Source organism: Cydia strobilella, chromosome 9 (assembly GCF_947568885.1).
Source record: "Cydia strobilella chromosome 9, ilCydStro3.1, whole genome shotgun sequence".
Lineage (NCBI taxonomy): Eukaryota > Metazoa > Arthropoda > Insecta > Lepidoptera > Tortricidae > Cydia > Cydia strobilella.
Window position 1 is genome coordinate 5,359,969 of NC_086049.1, and position 24,790 is coordinate 5,384,758.

Consider the following 24,790-nt stretch of genomic DNA (forward strand, 5'->3'; position numbering starts at 1 on the left):
TATACTCACAAATAAAAAAACTTTAGTTTTAAAGTATGTCGATAGATGGCAGTGAATTTACAGTGGTTACAAAATTTACTATGACAGTACCGCTCTATCTTATTATATCCTCTTTGCTAGAACTTACAAGGACAACCGCCGAGCCGCCAAACCCGCCTCCCGTCATCCTGGCACCGTAGACGCCCTCAACCGTTTTTGCTATGGCAACCAGCTGGTCAAGCTCCGGACAAGACACCTCCATCAGATTGCGTAACGTCTCGTGAGACTCGTAGAATAGCTTACCGACCTAGAAAAGAAAAGAAAACAATTATTTACTTAGCTAACTTAGCGGTTTCACACACGTATTAAATTAAACTCTCCGTACTAGGCTCTCCGAAACATGTCGCGCGAGTGACTAAAAATACGTGAGTGAAACCGCTAAGTTAGCTAAGTTAGTATGTCTCACGATAGTTTAAATTCGATAATTGCAAACCTTTACGGTGAGGTATGGAAAACAATTATTGTAGACGTAGAGATTTATGAGGTGTAGCATGGGCATAAGAAATAACTAGCGCCTAAAGGCTGAATCAGTCCGCTGGGCGATATCGGCATGTCAGTAAGAACAATAATTTGACAGTTCCGAACAACTGACAGGCCGATATCGTCCGGCGGACGGCGAGTCAGTGGGCCCCTTAAGAAGTAGGTAGTAATAAAAATATTGTTATTATTTAAATGTTTTTTTTTATATTTGGGACAATCTTAGACGGATCGACCTAGCCCCAACCTAATCGTAAGAGCTTGAACTATGCGTACTAGGCGAAGATATACATATCTTTATAGAGATATACATACTTAGGTACATAGATAACATCCATAACTATGCGAATATATTATTAAAATATTCGTGATAAACACACAGATTAAGAGGCCGTAGTCGATTTTGCAGCAAAAATGTGAAATTGATGGATTTAGTCGTTGAAATTATACACGTTTTGTTACGTAATATCTAAATAACAAGTATTGGTTTCTATTAGCACGTTTTCTCATCTTGCCTTTTAATAATGAGGTCGCGAGCGTGCGTCACGAGAAGTGCGTGAAGAGAAGGGACAGTTTTTAAAAATTCATCAAAAAATTATGGTGGTAAATTATACAAATTGATGTATAGGAATAGTTTCAGCAAATGTTGTAGATTGTTTAAGTATCAAAATTACGTTGAAATTAAGTCGATTTTCAAAGAAATAGTCACTTGTTTTGAAGTAATTTCTGGAGAAAATTGAATTCGTTTAACTTTCATTTCCTCGAACTCATAAGTCATATAACAAAAATGTAATCTGATAAAGTTCAAGTACAGAATATGTGTAATACAAATTTACCATTTTTAGCAGTCCAAACTTTACGAAATTTACAAATAAGAGCGACAAAATCAGTGCTTAACGCGCGTTTACCTAAACGTCCGCCAGAAAAGAAATCATTACTAATTTAGTGAGTCTGTTTTCAAAAAATTGATGTGATAAAAGGAAAGATAAGAAGACGTGCTAATAGAAACCAGTACTTGTTATTTCAATTTGGTAACAAAAGGTGTACAATTTCATCGAGTAAATCTATCAATTTTACATTTTTGCGACCAAAATCGACACCGGCCTCTTAAGGCCCTTACCAGGATTCGAACCCGGAACCTACTTTTCGTAAGCAGGGTTACTACCGACTAAGCTAGGAGGCCGTTTTATACCAATGTGGTGCCTTGCAATGCCAATTTAGTTTTAAGAAACTCTCAAAGATTATTATATTCTTTAAATGTGTCAACTTGTACCTACGTCTAGTATAGGAGTAATTTCGAAATCTCGAAAGAAAATTCGAAATCTCTTATTATGGCTGAACTGCAATAATAACATATCTACTCTCATACTTAACATCCATCTACTCTCAATCGTCAATATGACGTACCCGTATAATTACAAGCTTTTTATTAACTTGCAATGTACCTATGTAAGTATGTACGTAATATGTATGTAACATGTTTGTAAGGGTCAAATCTTGCAAGTTAAATTTGACCCACACAAACATTTGCCCAGATTCCGTTGAAGCTGAAAATTTGCATACATATGTCCGCCTTTTGTACTGTAAGGTTTTCTTTTGTGCAATAAAGATTAAATAAATAAATAAATATGTAAATCGTGTGACAATGCAATATTATGGTACCATCGAGCTGATCTGATGATGGAGACAGGAGGTGGCCATAGGAACTCTGTGATAAAACAACACAACCTATTGTGTTTGGGGTTTTTAGAATTGTCTCGATGAGTATTAGTTGTTCGTGGAAAGAAAAGTACAGTCAGCGATAAAAGCTTGTACCAAAATGACATTTTTGCCAAAAATATATTGATTAAATATCAAAACATTTTATTAAACCAGTTGCGTGCGCTTCGACTCTAATCTGTGATTTATCTGAATACACCTAGATTCATTGCTCCTTACTGTATTAGAAACGTGGCATTATACACGTCTCACTGCGTTTCCAATCTATTGCGCTTTCGTGACGTCTTAGGAGTAGGTACCTAATATTGCTAGGTAGGTACCCAGACCCAGACGCACTTCTTTGCGTAGGTTGTACGCGTCGACAAACATGTCAGTCCTTTCATGAAATAAATCATGTAATGCACCGTCCTATAGAAGGTATAGAAAGGATGCCAATCCCCTATGGCAGAATTGTTGCAAAAGTGACCGCTTTCAGCTTTAAATAATAGTTGCTAATCTCTCCGGTGGCGCTAGGTAGGCTCTGAGACCAAAGAGTATTGTAATATATAGGAGACTCTATGACATGAACCATAGAGGTATAATAATGTAGAGATATGAAATGGGGGAGGCGCAGCAAATAACCTGACCAAATTAAGTAGGTTGTTTCTGATATGTTGTCAGTAATGTTAAAACATGTTTTTAATTTTGTCGCATTGCGTATGTTCTGTCCCTCACGGTCGCACGGGTGCACATCTATATAAAATACTAGGTAGATAGACAAAAAGCGAAAAGATTTATGGTCTAGGTACTTCAGTGTATGGTGGCGCCGCCTATTTACTGTTTTTGCGGTCACTTTTTGATACATGAAGATTCATTTCCTTACCTCTTTATTTACCTTCCATACACCGTCCAATTAACTCTGTCACGTCTACGTGACGTCAGAAATGGATAGCTCTAAATCATATAATGCACGGACGTATCGACCCATGTCATTGTTGAAAGCGAGGGACACCAAAAGTGTTGTTAAAAGTAAATATATGCGAACTTTAAGATGCGGTGGTCAAATCTGGTGTTCTGTAGACGCACCACCAATCCTGAATACAGAATTGAAAAGAAATCATTGTGGACTTTATAAACAAATACCCACCACGAATACACCATTTGTTATAATATCCAATTTTCTTAAGTAGATACTATGAGCGTGGTGAAATGCTGTCTACTCAGGCTCTGTGTAATTTTAATAGGTATTTCAAATTCAAATTAAGTTACGTTAAAAGCAGATTAAATAAAGATCTAACGTATAATTACCTCAATTATTAAGTTTTAAGATAGACAAAAAGCGAAAAGATTTTCATGAAACATTATATTTACCTATTATGGCCGCGCTAGCTAAAATTTCATAAATTAATTACTTAAGTAAAAACTGGTGAATATACTTTAACCACTTTTACACGTGGCATTTTTAAAGGTACTCTTAATTTTTTTGTACTCTTATTGAAAGAGAAAACGTTAACGACTAACTTGTCAAACGATGTTGAAACGCATGTAAACTTGTTAGATAATATTAGTTTTTTCCCGAGGGGCTACAGTATGGGGTTCTTCAAAAAAGGAGTGTACAGGTTTTTAAAGGGTCGGCAACGCGCGTGTAATATCTCTGGTGTTGCAGGCGTTCATAGGCTACGGTAACTGCTTACCATCAGGCGGGCCGTATGCTTGATTGCCACCGACGTGGTATAAAAAAAAAAAAAAAAAAAAAAAAAAAAAAAAAAAAAAAAAAAAAAAAAAAAAAAAAAAAAAAAAAAGTTCGTACACGTGTGATATAGAATTTACCATATGCATTGGGATTGTGAAATACATTTCATATGTGCAGGAAACAAGCTATGTGTTACAAGTTACAATTACAAACTTGCTGATACGCCAGTCAAATCAACAAAGTTCCAAGCAAACAATGAAAATAGTTATAGTTTCGCAACAACATAGTTACGCATCACTTTTTGCCTAAAAACACCGTGTCTCTTTCACATTCCGTAGTTTAAAAATGTACACTAGTTGTCAGAAAATGCTTAGAATGTATCATGACGCATAATTAATACAGTAAAACGTAGGAGGGTAATTCTTATTCTTACGTTTTTTTTTAACTGTAAGAATATCATATATTTTTAAGAAAATAAGTAAACCATATCAATATACTTAGCAATTTACCTCTAGTTTTATGACAACCTAAATGTATTGTCCTAAGAGTATTAAAAACATATTTAAAAAAATACAATTTCGAAATGTCACGGAAGGTGTGTGACTTCCCCGGATTTTGTGATTTTTTTAAAAATATGAAGTGATTTTGCAAAAAATTATATATTCAATATAAAACACTAATCCCCGTTTTACAACACTGTTTAAAAATTGTATGGATTTATAACGACTTTATACAATTTTAATAACAAAACTTCCGTGAGACATAGACATATTAAATATATTAATGACGGGTCACTCACGTGTTTTAAGTCGAAAACGCTCGACATGTTTCACTCTGTGTGACTGTGACGGACCGGCGCAGACTGCGGGCCGCAGCCCTCCGCGCCCGATGACTCGGCGCGGGCGCCGGTGGCGGCAGGGGGGGCGAGAAACTACCCTCGTTTACGGCATTATTGTCAAATGATGGGTTGCACACAACACTCACTACGTCATTCGCTAATGGTTCGTCCACACTGTCCACCGACGTAGTACCCAAAACAGTTTTCCAGCTCGGAGGCACTGACCAACCACAATCACGGTTAAAATTCGGATGACGACCAATTTCGATAGCCTCCCGTACTTTTCGCTGAATCACAAACTTTTCTTTCGCCAGCACAGTTACCTTATCGAAACGTATATAGTGAGTCGAATCCGAATCCAACACGTGTTCCGTCACCGCAGAACCCCGGCTATCCCTGTTCTTCATACTACGTATGTGCTCGGACAATCTGGTGGAAATGTTTCGGCCCGTCTCTCCTATGTAGTTTTTCCCACAGGAGCAAGGAATCATGTATACACCCGGACTGTTCAAAGGCTCCCTATCCTTTGGCGAACGCAGCACCTGTCCTAGCTTCATATGAGGACGGAAAATCGTCTTAATGCAGTATCTCCGGCGTAATAAGTGTCCGATTTTATCCGTCACGCCCTTAATGTAAGGTAGGTATAGGGGCAATCTCTCTGCCGTAGTTAAACGGGGACGCGCTGATGCGTTCGCAACACGATAACTCTGCCTCCAGTTATAGCCATTGCATTCCAATACCTGCCTCACGTGACCCAGCTCATGGTCCAAGTACTGTGGATCACAGAGGTTCAAGGCCCGATTAAACAGTGTTCTGGGCACAGAAGATAAGTGGCACGGATGATGGTGCGAATCTGCCCGCGAATACCGTTGTCAATTTGTCGTCTTGCACTGTGAGTGAAGTTGCAAAGAAAGCCTTAGCGCGGGGATTGAACTTTGCCCCCACACCCAGTCGAATACCTACTGAGGTGATTATCACAAGTGTAGAAGGTGCAATTTTGCGTAACAGGATTCCGGCCACTGACGCTGATTGTATTCGACAAGATATTGCGTCCCTGCTACGTAAGTCGAGTCCGCCTAAATGTAATATGCCGCGAGAGGAGTTTAAGGCTTTACGGGAGCTCCGAGATAATTTGGATTTGTTGGTATTGCCAGCGGACAAAGGAAACGCGACGGTTATCGTCGACACTTTAGCGTACGAAGATAAGTTGGTTCACTTGTTGAGTGATGAAACCACTTATAAGAAGGTGAAGTACAACCCTACGTCTAGAGTGACGACCAAGGTCAACAAGGTGTTGCAAGGTTTACCGGACAAAAACTTAGGTAGCCGACTGCGTCCTCTGAACCCGACATCTCCAAAGATCTATGGTTTGCCTAAAATCCATAAGCCTGAATGGCCATTAAGACCTATAGTCAGTCAGATTGACTCGCCGACTTATAAGCTTGCCCGTCATTTATCGTCGGTATTACTGGAATTCACAGGCAAGTCTTCGAGTTATGTAAAGGATTCGAGGCATTTCGTCAACCTGTTACAGGATATCCAACTAAAGGAGGACGAACTCATGGTGAGTTTTGACGTCACGTCTCTGTTCACCAATGTGCCGGTGGATGAGACGATTAGGATTATTTCTAACCTCGTAAGTCAAACTAGTTTGCCTGCCGTGTACATGGAAGCAATAGAGTTATGTCTGAAGTCGGGATATTTAATGTGGCACGGGGAATATTACCTTCAGGTTGATGGAGTGGCCATGGGCTCACCGATAGCTCCTGTGACCGCCAATATCTTTATGGAATGGTTTGAAGAAAATGCTTTAAATAGCGGGCCTGTTAGACCTAGATATTGGTGGCGGTATGTTGATGACGTCTTCGCTATTGTCTCGAAAAACAGCCTAAGGGATCTCACGGAGCACCTCAATACCAGGCATCACAAGATCCAGTTCACAGTGGAGGAAGAAAACGAAGGAAAGCTGCCGTTTCTGGATGTCTTGGTTATGCGTAAACCTTGTGGGCGGATACAAACCACAGTGTATCGTAAACCAACACATACAGATCGATATCTGAGGGCAGATTCGCACCATCATCCGTGCCACTTATCTTCTGTGCCCAGAACACTGTTTAATCGGGCCTTGAACCTCTGTGATCCACAGTACTTGGACCATGAGCTGGGTCACGTGAGGCAGGTATTGGAATGCAATGGCTATAACTGGAGGCAGAGTTATCGTGTTGCGAACGCATCAGCGCGTCCCCGTTTAACTACGGCAGAGAGATTGCCCCTATACCTACCTTACATTAAGGGCGTGACGGATAAAATCGGACACTTATTACGCCGGAGATACTGCATTAAGACGATTTTCCGTCCTCATATGAAGCTAGGACAGGTGCTGCGTTCGCCAAAGGATAGGGAGCCTTTGAACAGTCCGGGTGTATACATGATTCCTTGCTCCTGTGGGAAAAACTACATAGGAGAGACGGGCCGAAACATTTCCACCAGATTGTCCGAGCACATACGTAGTATGAAGAACAGGGATAGCCGGGGTTCTGCGGTGACGGAACACGTGTTGGATTCGGATTCGACTCACTATATACGTTTCGATAAGGTAACTGTGCTGGCGAAAGAAAAGTTTGTGATTCAGCGAAAAGTACGGGAGGCTATCGAAATTGGTCGTCATCCGAATTTTAACCGTGATTGTGGTTGGTCAGTGCCTCCGAGCTGGAAAACTGTTTTGGGTACTACGTCGGTGGACAGTGTGGACGAACCATTAGCGAATGACGTAGTGAGTGTTGTGTGCAACCCATCATTTGACAATAATGCCGTAAACGAGGGTAGTTTCTCGCCCCCCCTGCCGCCACCGGCGCCCGCGCCGAGTCATCGGGCGCGGAGGGCTGCGGCCCGCAGTCTGCGCCGGTCCGTCACCGTCGACGCAAGCTCCTGATGACGCTCCTCGGTACGGAGTGAAACATGTCGAGCGTTTTCGACTTAAAACACGTGAGTGACCCGTCATTAATATATTTAATATGTCTATGTCTCACGGAAGTTTTGTTATTAAAATTGCTAATCTTTACGGGGAGATATGGCAAAATAAAGTGAAAGCGTTGTCGCGGCTTAGAATAAAACGTAGTAAACTCGAGTGCGGTTTAAATTATGCAGTGCAGTGCCGGAACAACGGAGTGATACCGAATTTTGCTCGCATAAAACCAGTGAAGTGCATTCGGGACTATGAGTCATTCTTTAGGGTGACGAATGGAAAATTTCTTGCGAGAATTATTTCGGACTACCGTCGTAAATTAGCTTTTGTCAGTGAGGAGTTGTTTTCATTGCATTTGGAATTGAGCAACCACCTGGGCGAGGATTTATGGGCATGTTTGGATGCAATGACGTACGGTAGGTCTGAGCGTATTTTGAACGAGACAGTCGAGAGGCATAAGAAAAAACTGTCAAGATTAACAAAAGGCAGGGTACCCGCTCAAAATATTGCTCCGAGTATTGGGGCCAATACCGTTGTCAATTTGTCGTCTTGCACTGTGAGTGAAGTTGCAAAGAAAGCCTTAGCGCGGGGATTGAACTTTGCCCCCACACCCAGTCGAATACCTACTGAGGTGATTATCACAAGTGTAGAAGGTGCAATTTTGCGTAACAGGATTCCGGCCACTGACGCTGATTGTATTCGACAAGATATTGCGTCCCTGCTACGTAAGTCGAGTCCGCCTAAATGTAATATGCCGCGAGAGGAGTTTAAGGCTTTACGGGAGCTCCGAGATAATTTGGATTTGTTGGTATTGCCAGCGGACAAAGGAAACGCGACGGTTATCGTCGACACTTTAGCGTACGAAGATAAGTTGGTTCACTTGTTGAGTGATGAAACCACTTATAAGAAGGTGAAGTACAACCCTACGTCTAGAGTGACGACCAAGGTCAACAAGGTGTTGCAAGGTTTACCGGACAAAAACTTAGGTAGCCGACTGCGTCCTCTGAACCCGACATCTCCAAAGATCTATGGTTTGCCTAAAATCCATAAGCCTGAATGGCCATTAAGACCTATAGTCAGTCAGATTGACTCGCCGACTTATAAGCTTGCCCGTCATTTATCGTCGGTATTACTGGAATTCACAGGCAAGTCTTCGAGTTATGTAAAGGATTCGAGGCATTTCGTCAACCTGTTACAGGATATCCAACTAAAGGAGGACGAACTCATGGTGAGTTTTGACGTCACGTCTCTGTTCACCAATGTGCCGGTGGATGAGACGATTAGGATTATTTCTAACCTCGTAAGTCAAACTAGTTTGCCTGCCGTGTACATGGAAGCAATAGAGTTATGTCTGAAGTCGGGATATTTAATGTGGCACGGGGAATATTACCTTCAGGTTGATGGAGTGGCCATGGGCTCACCGATAGCTCCTGTGACCGCCAATATCTTTATGGAATGGTTTGAAGAAAATGCTTTAAATAGCGGGCCTGTTAGACCTAGATATTGGTGGCGGTATGTTGATGACGTCTTCGCTATTGTCTCGAAAAACAGCCTAAGGGATCTCACGGAGCACCTCAATACCAGGCATCACAAGATCCAGTTCACAGTGGAGGAAGAAAACGAAGGAAAGCTGCCGTTTCTGGATGTCTTGGTTATGCGTAAACCTTGTGGGCGGATACAAACCACAGTGTATCGTAAACCAACACATACAGATCGATATCTGAGGGCAGATTCGCACCATCATCCGTGCCACTTATCTTCTGTGCCCAGAACACTGTTTAATCGGGCCTTGAACCTCTGTGATCCACAGTACTTGGACCATGAGCTGGGTCACGTGAGGCAGGTATTGGAATGCAATGGCTATAACTGGAGGCAGAGTTATCGTGTTGCGAACGCATCAGCGCGTCCCCGTTTAACTACGGCAGAGAGATTGCCCCTATACCTACCTTACATTAAGGGCGTGACGGATAAAATCGGACACTTATTACGCCGGAGATACTGCATTAAGACGATTTTCCGTCCTCATATGAAGCTAGGACAGGTGCTGCGTTCGCCAAAGGATAGGGAGCCTTTGAACAGTCCGGGTGTATACATGATTCCTTGCTCCTGTGGGAAAAACTACATAGGAGAGACGGGCCGAAACATTTCCACCAGATTGTCCGAGCACATACGTAGTATGAAGAACAGGGATAGCCGGGGTTCTGCGGTGACGGAACACGTGTTGGATTCGGATTCGACTCACTATATACGTTTCGATAAGGTAACTGTGCTGGCGAAAGAAAAGTTTGTGATTCAGCGAAAAGTACGGGAGGCTATCGAAATTGGTCGTCATCCGAATTTTAACCGTGATTGTGGTTGGTCAGTGCCTCCGAGCTGGAAAACTGTTTTGGGTACTACGTCGGTGGACAGTGTGGACGAACCATTAGCGAATGACGTAGTGAGTGTTGTGTGCAACCCATCATTTGACAATAATGCCGTAAACGAGGGTAGTTTCTCGCCCCCCCTGCCGCCACCGGCGCCCGCGCCGAGTCATCGGGCGCGGAGGGCTGCGGCCCGCAGTCTGCGCCGGTCCGTCACCGTCGACGCAAGCTCCTGATGACGCTCCTCGGTACGGAGTGAAACATGTCGAGCGTTTTCGACTTAAAACACGTGAGTGACCCGTCATTAATATATTTAATATGACTTTATACAATTTTAAAAAACATACATTTTGTGAAATTTGTGTTTAAATGGATTTATTATACAATTTTCATTCTGATATTTGACTCTCCATTCCATAATTAACGATACTTTTGCCTAAATTGTTAATTGAAAGTACCCTCAATAAATGGTACAAAAATGTATACTTAGTCGTTTAAAAAAAAATACACATGCATTTTATTTTTCTCGTATTCGAAATGAAAAGTAGAGTGTTTAACTCGGGTGAAAGGCATCATTTCAGCCTCGGACTATTGGCGCTCTCACTGCGTTCGAGCGCCAAAATACCTCGACAAAATTGAGTGCCTTTCATCCCTTGGTTAACAATCTACTATAGCAATGCTCTCGTTGTCTCAATACATCATCCTGCCCAAATCAGTACTTTAGACACACAAGTTTTCTCTCCTGTGGACAATAGTTAACAGCTTCTGGGCATGTACAGTCAAGGGCATAAATATATATACATTCCCAAAGTTTCAAAAATATGTGTACGCTATTGCACCTTAGACAATAAAGTCGTGTTCACATATTTTTGAGCCATTTGTCTGTATCGATATTTTTGCCTTCGACTGTAGGTAATGATTTTATCATATTTGTCCAAATAAAAGGAGTACCTTTTCATGTAGATGAGGGTTTAATAAGAAAATCAACCTTTATAGCCCTTAACTTTTGGGTACGTCTACAGGAAAGACGTGAACACAGTTTTGTGTTTGACCTGTAACTTATAGAAGGCTCTAGTAAGCCTATTTTTACATGCCCTAAAATTAAAACCTCTACAATATTTTCGGTGATCATGTCCAAAAGTGACTTGAGTGAATTTTTATTAAATAAGGTCCTTACACGCTTCAAGTCCCCAACCAGCAAGCTCTTGGCGCACTGCTCGGTGCGGCGTATCTCTTCGACTACGTGCTGCGCCCGCTTTACCACGTCTACGTCGCATTTCTTTCGTCTCAGATCTGAAAACAAGAAAAAGTTAGAAAACTTTCCTGATTAATTTCTTTTTTTTTATAAGTCGGCTAAGTTACGGTACGGTTATAAGAGGTAGGGCAAACCTTGGCTTATCGGTGATACTTGGTAATTCGGTGATACTGCATTTTTATCTTACACAGCTCTCACCATGAGGAAATGCAAGCTATAAAATCGATGGCAGCTATCAGTTTTGACGCTTGCAATTGGGTTGGCAGTGATTTTATTGCTTACATTTCACCATTGTGAGCTTAGCGTAAGATAATAACGCAGTATCACCGAATTACCAAGTATCACCGAAAAGCCAAGGTTTGCCCTACCTCTTATAACCGTGCTAGAGTTCGACCAAGTGAAGTCTGCAACTATTTTGACAACATACGCAGTGCAAGTGTTATTTGTACATCATAACTTCATAGAAGTTTGACGTTTAAAAAAACTGCGTGTGCTATCAAAATCGTTGGAGACTTTTCTTGGTGTAACTCTATTAAACTGAATCTATAAACGGGTCATTCTACTTTTTACTGTAGGTGTTTATGATTTCAAACAATCTTGAAATTTTACTATTCGTAATGTGTTTTAACTTACACTAGCTACTAAAAATTGATATGCAGAGAATAGGCCTCAATATTTGTCCCTTGGTTTTTTTTTGTATTTATTGTCTGGCTCTGGATTATGCAAATATACAATTTTGTTACCGTCCCTGCTCTTTCACTCATAATGACAACTTTGTTACCTTTAAAATATACATATAAAAATAGATAAAATATGTTTTACTTTGGTTACAGGATATCGTTAGTGCAGCATTAAAATGTGCTTTATATTGATATACAATTAAACAAATTACATAATTTACAAATATAAAAATCAAATTATTTCTTCTGGGGACAATACCTGCAGTAAAAAGTAGAATGACCCAAACACCTGATTCATCAATACTTATATATGGTATGTTGTCAGGAATCAAAACGCGTTTTTAATTTCGTCGAATTGTGTAGGTATGTTCTGTCCCTCACGGGCGCACGCGAATGGGTCGGTCTCTACACGGTGGCAAAAAATAAGTGCAGTCCCGTTGCCAGGGAGGTTATGGGACTATACTGAGCTGCTTTTACTATGGGACCAACCCCGAAACCTCAAAAAAAATTTTGGCTGTTTCATACATTTTGGCTGGTCCATTTTCTATGGGAGGGTAAAATTTTTTTCGCGATTTCGTGGTTGTTCATATAGTAAAAGTTGCTCAATATAATCCCAAAATCTCCCTGGCAACGGGAATGCACTTATTTTTGAGCCACGCTGTATAAAATACTACGTCTATGCTTTGCTACCATGTGACATCACCTGCTTTTGACATCACCTACGAGGAAATTATTATGATTCAAAATATTGTTTAAGCTAAACAATGTATGCCACTTTGATCTTTGAAAAAAAACTTTTCTTATTCATATCCCTTAAATTACGTTAATACTTTCCGATTGCTTAGTTAAAAAAAATCCAGGTTTGACTTTAGTTTTTATTACAATTTATAATCATTATTACATTGAAACATATAGAGTAATTAATATTAATATTTACAATTCAAATCTTGTTACGAGCAGATCTCTCTCTAGACCTAAAATTAAAAAAAACGGAGAGCTTGCCCGTGAAAATGGTAACGAAGATGACTTTATAATTAAATTTCGATCAACACTTGCAACCTTGACCTTTTAAATATAAAAAACTAATTAGTTTTACGGAGAACTCCAATAAAAATTCTGAATGATTGATTATAGCAAACAATTGGGCAGGGCAAACAATTGATAAGTTTACATTTCTCGTTTCGATATTTTGCGACAAACTTGGAAATTGAGTAAGTACCTAATTTAAATTTAAATTAAGGCTGTCAACCATTGAGTCGCTTAACTTTAAACTCGGGTAAATCCATCATAATCATAATCATAATAATCATAATAATTTATTCATAATATAACATTACATGTCAACAAGTACATTACAGCGTGTAACTATACAAATATCATCAAATTCTAAACCATAAGGTTAAACTTAATAATTAATCAATTAAAAAGCTCCTTGTGGTCGTGGAACGCCTGCTCAAGAAGCCATTTTTTTAATTTTGATTTAAAAAGTGAAGCACTTTGTGCTGTTATAATTTCCCGCGGTAGATGATTGTACACCTTACGGCCCATGACGTGGGCCTGTGGGTCTGTCAGATTATGCGATTATTGTATTAAGAAAAGGTAATAGGGTAGATATTTGCTGAGGGCCGAATGGATTTACCCAAGTTTGAAGTTAAGCGACACAACTGACAAGTCGCGCCGCGACTTTGAGTTCTCTACGCGACTGTCTGTTGCAGTCGCGGGTGACAGTCATGTGACAGTTTTGCTACGAAAATCGACAGTTTTGACAGCTACGGGAATATCGACTCGAGTCGCGGTCCTTGTCCCCCGGATGCAAGTTATGCTAGACGTGCTGAGGTACCTACACTGGCGTGTCTCTAAAGCTGCTATGTTGCGATAAAAGCAAGTGACAAACGTCAGTGTCGCACTATTTTCTCTCTTTTAACATCTTAAAATCAAAGCTATACAGCTTAGTTACCTAGTAGTTACTAAGCGGACCGCGGGCTGCCATGAGCCGTGGCAAAAAGGCGGGACAACGCTAGGAAGATGATAGTCTTAAAATCAAAGCGTGTACGAAGGTCGCAGTTCTAACCTTTTTTTTTTTTTTTTCGTTGGAAAATTACTTTATGCATACCCACACCCTCGGGGGAGAAAGTGCGGGTTATGTGGGACTCGGCAAAAGGCGCCATTACCCACTAAAAAACCAACGGTATGCCTGCGCGCCGCCAATGGGGCGTGGCCACGGGTTCTCTTAAGTACGCAACCGTGACCACGCCGGCGCCGCCCGCCACTACCACATGCAGCGGGCCCTTCTCTGGGGGGGGCTAGGGAGTAACTTCTAGCCCTGCCTCCTCAGAAGGCGCGTGGGCACACCACGCGCGCCTTCTTTGCGAGGCCTATGTAATAGGCAGCGACGCCCCGCGCCGCTGCCCAGACCTCGCTAGGTGGGGAGGAGGAGATGGGCATACGCCCTCCTCCGAGCCCCTGCGCGCTTGCGGCGGATCGGGTGCGAGGCTGGGTCGGCCTCCCGTTCCCTCTCGGCTGCCTCCTTCTGCGACATTACATCCTCGCAGAAGGAGTGGACCGCTTTCCACGACCTCTCGTCGGCGACCATAGCCTTAACTACGGCCGGCAAGGAGAGGTCGTCCCCCACCACTGCCATGAGGTCACGGCGCTGCCCCGCGCAGTTCTAACCTTTTTTTTTCAGGAGGGAAAAATGCATTCCGCATACCACCCGGGAGCGGGGGGTGACCCGAGTGGTTATGTGGGACTCCCGTCTAGGCTAATGAGGCCCAGGGTGTACCCACTAAAAAACCCCCCATATGCCGCCTCGCCGCCCTATTGGTGGGGTTACAGGAACTCTTGCGTACACATCCGCGACCCCACCGGCGGCAGCCGCCCACGAGCGCGGCTCCTTCGCGAATGCCCGAAGGCCCTTCACGCTAGGCGCGCCAGATGGTAGGACGCGCCTTCCTCCTCGGCTTCCATTCTGTATTGTAGCGGACCCCCCCGAGCCCGCCACAAGGAAGCCACGGGCGCCAGAAACCCCGGCACTCGGCGACAGATCAGGTCTATGGTTCTGCCCCAAAACCACAACTCGGCTGCAGAGGACAGGAAGAACGGCACATCGTAACACCGACACTCCTCTTCCTCTGCAGCCCCACCAACGCCGCTACAGCGGAACGGCCCCGCCAAGTTCGCAGGGGATAGGGAGAGTGGCGCATCGAAATACCATCACTCCTCTTCCCCTGCGATCCCACCTCGGCAGCCGAGGATAGGGAGAACGGCTTACCGCAATACCGACACTCCTCTTCCTCGACGGTCCACCTTCGGCGCATCACAAGCGGGCTACACCAGCGCAGTTCTAACCTAACCTAACCCACTTTTCTAGTAGCAGTTGGTTTCAGTGAAGGTCGCAGTTCTCACCTAACTAACCCACTTTTCTAGTAGCAGTTAGTTTCTGTAAAGGTCGCAGTTCTAACCTAACCTAACCCACTTTTCTAGTAGCAGTTGGTGTCAAACAAGTAATCATCGAATGGAATGCACGCACACGTGTCACTTGGACTGATTTCACTCCGCCTGCAACTCTGCCGATTTTACAAATAAAACGTTACTATGCTATTAAACTGCGTAGAGACAGGTTTTTTACTACCAACCAATTTTAAAATCTTATCAAACAGATAAATTATAACAGAAGCAGATAGATAAATTGGTTATAATGTAGACCGTTTTTGAATTATTTGCTGAACAAGAGTTGTACCTCGACTTTTATTTATTGCCAGCAAATTTTTTGTATGCTGTCCAAATGATTCAATGGCTATTTTTTTGCAGATCAGTTTTAAAAACGGCTGATCATTTAATTACTTTCCATTAAAAAATTACGCCCATTTTGACATTGACTTTACACGCGTCTCATTTATGGCATCTAACATGAAAGAGCGACCTTTAACAAGTTACCTAATTAACGTAATTAGGTACCCTTGACATCCCCGGAGTCTCTGGCGCGAATTTACGCAGTACCTAAATATACCTAATGTTTCAGCTGACATGCGTTCCATAATACTTAGGCTATGTTGAGATAGATTCAAGCATTTAGTTCATTTGATATGGATTATGTTAAGGAGGCCGTGTTTTATCAGAAACGGTTAGATACGGTTTTCATCTTATTATTGCATAATAAATAATAATAAGATGACTTGACTGTGAGCACGAAACAAGGGGCTCATGCATATTGGTGCTGACGAAATGCAATAGTCGTCAGTCGTTTCATAAGCTTAGGTACAACGGGGTTTTTGGTGCGGGGATTATAACTTTGTTTATGTAAAATGAAGACATTAAAAAAAATTGTTAAAAATTGTGTGATGTACGGAACCCTTGGAACGCGAGTCCGACTCGCACTCGGACGGTTTTTCTTTATAAGGGTATATATATGATTTCACCGGTTACAAACTAGAGTATTTTTGGTAGTTCGACTAGCTTTCATGGAACAACACTAAAACTAATATGGGGGTTTGATTGAAGTACAAGTATTAACTTAATATACCTTTTAGGCATTGGTATATAATATACGAATTCGGTGTGTCCTTGCCAGCTAAGCCCAACATAAGGGATATTATAATAAAATTACAACGGGTAGTGTCCCGAAGGTATATAACTACAGGAGGGCCTCAACAACCCGACAATCTCTTATCTATTATAATTTCAGTGCCTTATTCGATTAACCAAGTTATATTACGTAATACCCGAAAAACCCTTAATATTTTTTTATACCACGATAGTGACAAACATGCTCGCGGCTCGCTTGAAGCAAAGCCTTTCAAATACCGCTCGCTGTCAGTTCTCAATTGTTTTTATCGAATTATTTTGTTTTAAAAAATTACCACACAACACTTTTGCTTGCGATTACAGGGATACGTTTGGTGCTCGCCCTGTAGTGTGTACAGCTACGTTACAACAATACGTTTCGATGACGGAATAAGTAGGTACCTACAGTGCCGCCCCAAGAGAATCCGTACAGGTAATGGCAGCATTTTTGGCCGATGTCTAAAGGGGTGTTGCCAAAGCAACTTGGAAGACAAAAGTGGGATAGCCGATAAGTATTTGACAGTCGTGCGAATTTTTATCTCGACTCGCGAACACTGCGGGGCAATATATGATAGCCTTACTAGATATAGACTTATAAATTCAGATTATAATAAGTAACCGCAACAGAAAACGCGTATTAAATTATTTGATATCCTCGGCACCTCGTACAAAATGACAAAAGTAGGTAGGCAAGTGAATAAGAATGTAACCTACTATTTTCCCTGTTCGCTCCTCAACTCAGCCTCAAAGATACCTACGCTCACATCTAAAAACGTAACGCACGCAAACACAACAAACGCCAGTAATTCTGCCGTGTTTGTAGTCAAATACTACAGCATTTATAAGATTACTTTTTAACTATAGGGTGTATGTGCTAAAAAAGGTTTATGTCTACCTCACGTACTCATAATTCAGTTTATCAGGTACCTCAGGTATTCATTCAATATCCGGCGGCATCCGGCACCTTTCAACGACAACACGGGTTGACTTATGAATATTATTTCCTATGATACGAGTATACCTAACACATGTAAGAAAATATTAAAGTTTTAAGAGAAGATGAAAGTTAAATTGAAAAATGGGAATGACTGTCTCGTCACTAGGGTTGCCTCTTACCTTCAACATGTTCGCTGGTAGCGTTTCTAAGCGACGGAAAGCCAAGTAACTCAGCAGCTTTCTGACACTGCGCACGGCGTTGAGGATATTCGCTGCCGGTCAGCTGGTGTTTCACGTTAGAGTTAATCACGAGGATGACGGTGTCGCCGTTCGAGATGGGCACTTGGGTGCTTTCTAGGGACCTGTTAAGTAAACATTTTTTAATTCCATGTAAGTTGTCTCTGGAATCGCATTTGCTCGATTCCTACAGGAAGGAAAAAATTACAAAAGCTGATTTTAGCTACAGATGTGCAAGAAGCGGAAAGTTAAAAAAGCTGATAAAGTTCTCGGAAATTTTTGTATCTAACGGAACGGACTTTTAGTACCTAGAAAATTGACACAATGTAGGCGCAGAACACTGTTGTTCTGTATAGTTGACTGTCAGACTGTGTATAGTTGGATGAAATATTAGTTTACTGTTGTGACGTGATAATATGACCTACATAAAGAAAATGTGCACTAGAATGAACCTTATGTGCCTTAGAGAAAATAGAGAAGAGGTAAATACGGCTCAACTAATAACAACATGGTATCATCATCATCATCATGCTCCCTGCCGAGGTTTTCCCGAGGGGCTACAGTATGGGGTTCTTCAAAAAAGGAGTGTACAGGTTTTTAAAGGGTCGGCAACGCGCGTGTAATATCTCTGGTGTTGCAGGCGTTCATAGGCTACGGTAACTGCTTACCATCAGGCGGGCCGTATGCTTGATTGCCACCGACGTGGTATAAAAAAAAAAAAAAAAATCATCATCGTAATATTTTTATTCAAAATTCATACAGAACACTTTTCTTCTTTTTTTTCTTTTTTTTCTTTTCTTTTTCTTCCATACCTCTCTTTCGCCCGTCATCTCATCATTCACTCGCATTCATTTCATATCATCTCTCACACAGCCCATCCACCTTTTCCTCGGTGGAAAACCAACCGACCAACCAACCAATTATTTAATTACCAACTAATAGTATATGACAGATGTAAAACTTATTTTAATAAAAAATATTAATAAGTTTATTAATATTTTTAGTTTTATTTTAATAAGTTTGAAGTTATCACAGTACCTATTATAGGCTCTATATCTATTCTTGTGATTCTTATAAAGGGCGTTTAGTAAAAAGGGCGTTCCGCGCGTCAAGTTGAATCTGTCTATGGAAAAAAGAATAGATTTTGACGGTGTAACTGTGTGACAGTGATTTCGGCGATTTTTATTTTGTACTCAAGTTAAAAAAAATATCTATTTTTTAATAATTTCCATTTTTATTTAGGTCCAAATTGTGTACAACAGGGGGACACTCACCGACAATCAATGAAAAGAGCGTGGTCTTTCTTCCCCATCGTGACGACATACTGGTCCATGATGCCGCACGGCATGCCCGGGAACTCGTGCTCGGCCTACTGACACAGCTGGGCCTTCTTTACTTGACTGGGTAACACTCACCGACAATCAATGAGAAGAGCGTGGTCTTTCTTCCCCATCGTGACGACATACTGGTCCATGATGCCGCACGGCATGCCCGGGAACTCATGCTCAGCCTTCTGACACAGCTGGGCCTTCTTCACTGGGCTGGATAAATAAATAAAAGACGTTTATTCAGACATATGCATATTTACATAATAATGCTTAGAATCTAATTGAAACGGAGAGTGACTCAGCTAATGTCTGTGCCAGAAGGCATCGAGACACAGCGACAGACGCCATATTAAATTTAAACATAGGTACCGACAGTCGTACTTCATTCGCGAAATGTTCCTAACAAAACGATAAGTGAACGTGACCGCAAGGTCACTGAGAGCCCATCTTGAAGTATGGATAAAATAAGAAAATTGCGTTTTTGTCGGTGAAATATTCCGTTTATGTATATTCTTTTTTTGGATAAAATGTAAGGAATTGAATAGTGCCCTTACTATACTTTTTGGAAGTTAAAAAAACTTTAATTTTGAAACTTTCAGGTCCTGTATTTTTGTATTATTTCCATATATTATTTTAATATCCACATTATTGTGATAAATTGCTCATTTGCTATCTATTTTACTAGATTTTGTAATAAAATTCAACATGTGCCATCAATCATCCCTATGCCAACTTTGGAACGCGAAAAGAAAATCTTTAAGTACTCTTACTTAAATGTGTTATATTTGTTTTCCCTTCACTAGCTCGGAAAGCCGTCTTTTATCCTTTAAAACAAGCGGGGAAAAACGCATTTTATCCACTAGTGGGGAAAGTAAATTGACCTTGGATGGAGCGTGTTTAAGTAGCTTGACAGATAACAAAACGTAAAACGCTCATAATAATGGTTCGTTCGATATTAATTATCATTAAATAAATGGTTTGAGAATCTAATAAAAAATACCAGATTTAGCTTTATTTAATGATTTTAAGTCATAAACCTTAAAATTCCATAATAAACGTTTGTTTTTTAATAATTATGTTAAATATAATTCTGAACGCACAAGTTAAGTCGATGCAATTTCAAAACGCATCATTAACATTTCATACGTCAGAAATGTCAACATTGTAAACAAAAATTTTACTTAAAAACTTCTCACGTAATAGTACAGAATTTCCATAGTTTTTTGTTATAATATCGTATAAAAATGAGAGATTCCAGTTGATGAAGATGATCTAACGCCTGTGGATGTTGCACTTTCTTCGCCATAGTGAGGGGAAAAGTTTTGTGTTACACACGGGTGCAAATGTATTTTACTTCTCGTGTGTTAAAACACTCGCTACGCTCAGGATTCTATTTTAGAACCACTCGCTTCGCTCGTGGTTCAACTATAGAATCCTTTCGCTTGCTTGTGTTTCAATTCCACGCTCGCGGGTAAAATACAACTTTGCACCCTTGTATAACAAATAACTATTGTACTGCTCATACCTATTTTAGGTTAATATTACTTGACCTTAAATAATATTTACGGTTTATTTTATAAAAAATATAATTTGAAAAAGTTGTGTTAGGTATTTTAGTTTCCGACCAACTATGAGCTTATAGTTTTCGTCCACGTATAAGTTAGTTTCCGACCACTGCATTATTGAGTTTAAAAATCGATTATATATATCGTTTTTAGTTCTTATGTTATAAATAAATCATTTTTAGTTGGTTTTATAGCTTCTGCCCGTGACTTCGACCGCGTATAATGATTATTTTCGTAATAAACCTAATCCTTCCTTAGGATTCAAGCTATTTTCATTCCAAATTCAACAATCCTTAATTTAAATCGGTCCAGAATCTATCGTACAAAATACCATTTTATTCACGCACCGTTGACAAAAGAGTGGACGTAAACTAGATGCCGGCTTTAATAGGCGACACAGATCATATTAAGAGGAAAACCAAATGTATTTGTATATGCTGTAAAGGGTTCGAAACGTCGGGATGTATTATAAATTCATTTTGGTAGATATATTTAAATAAAATCACCATACTAAATATTCGCCTAGCTATAGGTATTTTGGTTACCATCCGAAACTAAAAACTTCATAAAATTGGTATGTTAGTTCTCGTCTACTAAATTTCTCTAAGATTTCTGTAAAAAACTTCATAAAACTGATAACTTTTGGTTTCATTATACTTCGTAAAATAGCTAGAACAGTTAATAAACTTACCATGAACATTTCCCGCCTAAACTTTATTTTCTTGGTTTTATGACCCCTGAAAGGCACGGAGGCGTAGCTGCGACTAATGTTTAATTTTTAGGGTTCCGTACCCAAAGGGTAAAAACGGGACCCTATTACTAAGACTCCGCTGTCCGTCTGTCCGTCTGTTTGTCACCAGGCTGTATCTCATGAACCGTGATAGCTAGACAGTTGAAATTTTCACAGATGATGTATTTCTGTTGCCGCTATAACAACAAATACTAAAAAGTACGGAACCCTCGGTGGGCAAGCAAGTCCGACTCGCACTTGGCCGGTTTTTTATTTATTAACTGCTTGCAAATAATTTTTTAGACATTAAGGATTGCAATAAGTCTAAAATTGTGCGGTTTATGTTTATATTCAAATTATACGCAATTCTGTGTAGCAACTCCGTCAAGTGGACGGAAACTAGCACTGGACGGCAAACAGGCACAATTACCATATATCTAACCACCACAAACCACCAGACCACACACCAGACCACCACCAGACCAGACCAAAGGCGTCACTGGTTTTTCGATATTTTTTTACTGTACTTGAATATGATTCGTCAAAACGCCCTCTATGTTACGTGTTGCCTTTTAAGTAGTTCATGCCTTTACCTATACTAATTGGCGGGAGCTGTAGTAACCAACGTTGTTTAAAAAAGAACTCAGGCCAAGGTGCTCAAATATGTAAACTTGCACTTTAATGTGCATTATGGCTTAGAGGTGTGTTCAGATATTTGTGAGGACAACAGATGCTCCAACATATCACATGGTCTTTAAACCTTCAAGAAGCGTACTCCCTTATCTCAAAGGCCGGAAACGCACTTGCAACCCCTCTGGTATTGCAGGTGTCTTTGCCTCCTATATTATGAAAAATGGCGACTACGATTATCCATATCAATGTCCCTGTATTAGGAACATCCAAATGTTAAAATGTTGATTCGTTAAAAGATAAAATATCTACAATTTCAAAAGTTGATTGACCCAAATACAACTTTATGGCCTGTATCGTATCTTGAGAGAAATCACATTACACGGGCTTTGATGACCTTTTTAAAAGTTTAGCACATAGCACATCTTAAGAGGCAACTTTTTCAAATTTTAACGATCGGAGTGATATTCGAACCATGGAAATTGATGTTACCTTTGCAGTTAATTACACAAACAAAGTCGGGGTCCAGATCTAGTACTTGTGTATTGGAGTAACTGACTATTTGGAGTCAAGACACTCTCATATTGTCGTTCCTTCCTTCCTCATAAATTTTCATAATTCATATTTCATGTCATACGCTGGCAATAATACCGTTATTACTCATGGCCGCATTTGTTAGTTATTCTTATTATAAACAAAATCAATACGTTTATATCTTATTTCAGACAAACAGTCCATATACAAACCAAATAGTTAGGTAGTAGACACACTCAAAATATTTATCAGTACGGTTTTCGTGCCTGAGGAAGGATTCCCAAAGAATCCGAAACATGTCGCCAAAAGCGACTAAAAATAATAGTGAGTAAAAACCGTACTGATAAATATTTTGAAATATGTCTCACGATAGTTTAAGTGCGATTAGTAGACACACTATACCTACTTGAAATAACACAAAATTAAAATATTTGCATAGAATGTAATTTAATTTGTTCTAAGAGTCAATAATATATACATAATACAATATAATAGCTTATTAGCTTAAAAATTACAAACTCCTTAATTTTAAAAATAAGGAATTGTTGAAAAATTACGGCAAGTCAAATAAATTAAATTCACATATCAATTAAAATCCAATTAAAAAAATAAGGCATGTCAAGATGTCCTGTAAGCTAGACCTATGATAAAAAAAAATATAATAAAAATAGTATGTTATGCAATCCGGGACCTGAATGTGAGAACTCTCTCAAATTTACTGCTTTAACATTGCCATCATACCAAACATTGTTTGGCTTGAAAAAACAGTGATTCTCTATCAGATAGCTGTATGTCGTATTCACAGCTATCTGTCACCCTCTTCCCATTACTAAGAATTAAATATAGATAGCGATTTGGTAGAGTACCACTGTGTATCAAGCCAGACAAGGTTTGGCATGGTTAGGCAATGTCGAATTTGAAGCAGTTGACGGTATAAATCAGGAAGTGGCTCTTGCTCATGTTTCGAGATAACTTCGAGTGATCTCAAGATGATATCAAATTAAACGAATTTTACGGTTTAAATGTGTGTTTAAACCATAAAATTAGTTTAATGTTAGTATGTCTCATGCTCACGACAATTTAAATTCGATGATATCAAATTGTAAAGTTCAAATGCCGCGCTCTAGATATTCTACTCAAACGTATTCCAACAGTGTACATAACATAAAGACGGACATAGTAGTTTTATTGCTTACACTCGACCTGACCTCTCAAAGCTGTGTATAAGATAATCTTGTAGAACACTTTTAGACTGAGAAATAAAAAGCTACTCAAGATAATATTTTATACTTCTTCTTCCTCCTCGTTTCCTCTTTGACTGAGGGTCTCGTGTCGACCACATGAAGTCATTGTTTTGTGCACCAAGGCTCTCCATTCTGCATGATTTTCCGCCGTTCTACATAATAGGCGCCAGTGCAGATCCCTGGCAGGCCTTTACTGTATCTACCCAGCGGGTCGGTGGATGTCCACTACCCCGTCCTCCATCCACCATGACAACCACATTGCGCTCTTCCAAGTTATGTCGCTCCCGTCTGGCCAAGTTTCCAAAGTAATTAAGGATCTGCTGAATGCAAGTGGTTGATAAGCGGCACTTGACTTCCTAATTTCGTCAAGGACCTCAGGGTTGATGCATTAGTGCATTTTATACTAGTGAAATACTATTTGTATAGGTATGGCGCCAATATACTTTGGTCAAAAAGTTCCGGAATCGTCTTTCCAATTTAATAGTTAACGATTTGGGTATATATATGCATTTTACTAATGCTTTTATCATACAGTTTTTAAGAAGAGAAAAGTTTAAACATGCCCAGCAAGAAAATTGAGTTTTAAAGTCCATTTCGTCGCTATACTTACTCAACCTCATATCTGCAACAATCATTTGATGGAAATGTCGCTTTTCTTTCATTCGGAATAAGTACGGGTGTTTTTGTCATCAAATGAGTGTTGCAGATATGAGGTTGAGTAAGTATAGCGGCGATTTATTGTATATGACACAAGTTTGCGCGTTTACCGCTAAGAAAACCCCATTTACTGTGGTCCCACAGTTCGAAGGCACAGCCCTTACCATGTCAGGGAGTATTGGGATCCTCGGTGTTGACATCTCCAGTGACGTCCAATTCCGTAGCCACCTGGAAGGGAAGGCTGATCTGGCATCCAAAAAACTCGGTGTGCTCAATAAAGCGAGGCGATACTTTACTCCGGGGCAAAGACTGCTGCTATATAAATCGCAAGTCAGACCCCATATGGAGTACTGCTGTCACC

At 40.4% G+C, this 24,790-nt stretch overlaps 1 protein-coding gene across 1 annotated transcript in view; it reads right to left on the reverse strand.

The window, feature by feature from the left end:
• Window positions 1–24,790, reverse strand: part of LOC134744095 (galactokinase-like) — a 156,578-nt gene that overhangs the window by 108,431 nt on the left and 23,357 nt on the right. The window contains exons 5-8 of the mRNA XM_063677783.1: window positions 19,157–19,282; window positions 17,685–17,866; window positions 11,248–11,363; window positions 128–286 (exon numbers count right to left, since the gene is read on the reverse strand). Coding sequence (XP_063533853.1) covers window positions 128–286; window positions 11,248–11,363; window positions 17,685–17,866; window positions 19,157–19,282 — 583 coding nt within the window. The remainder of the gene's footprint in view (window positions 1–127; window positions 287–11,247; window positions 11,364–17,684; window positions 17,867–19,156; window positions 19,283–24,790) is intronic.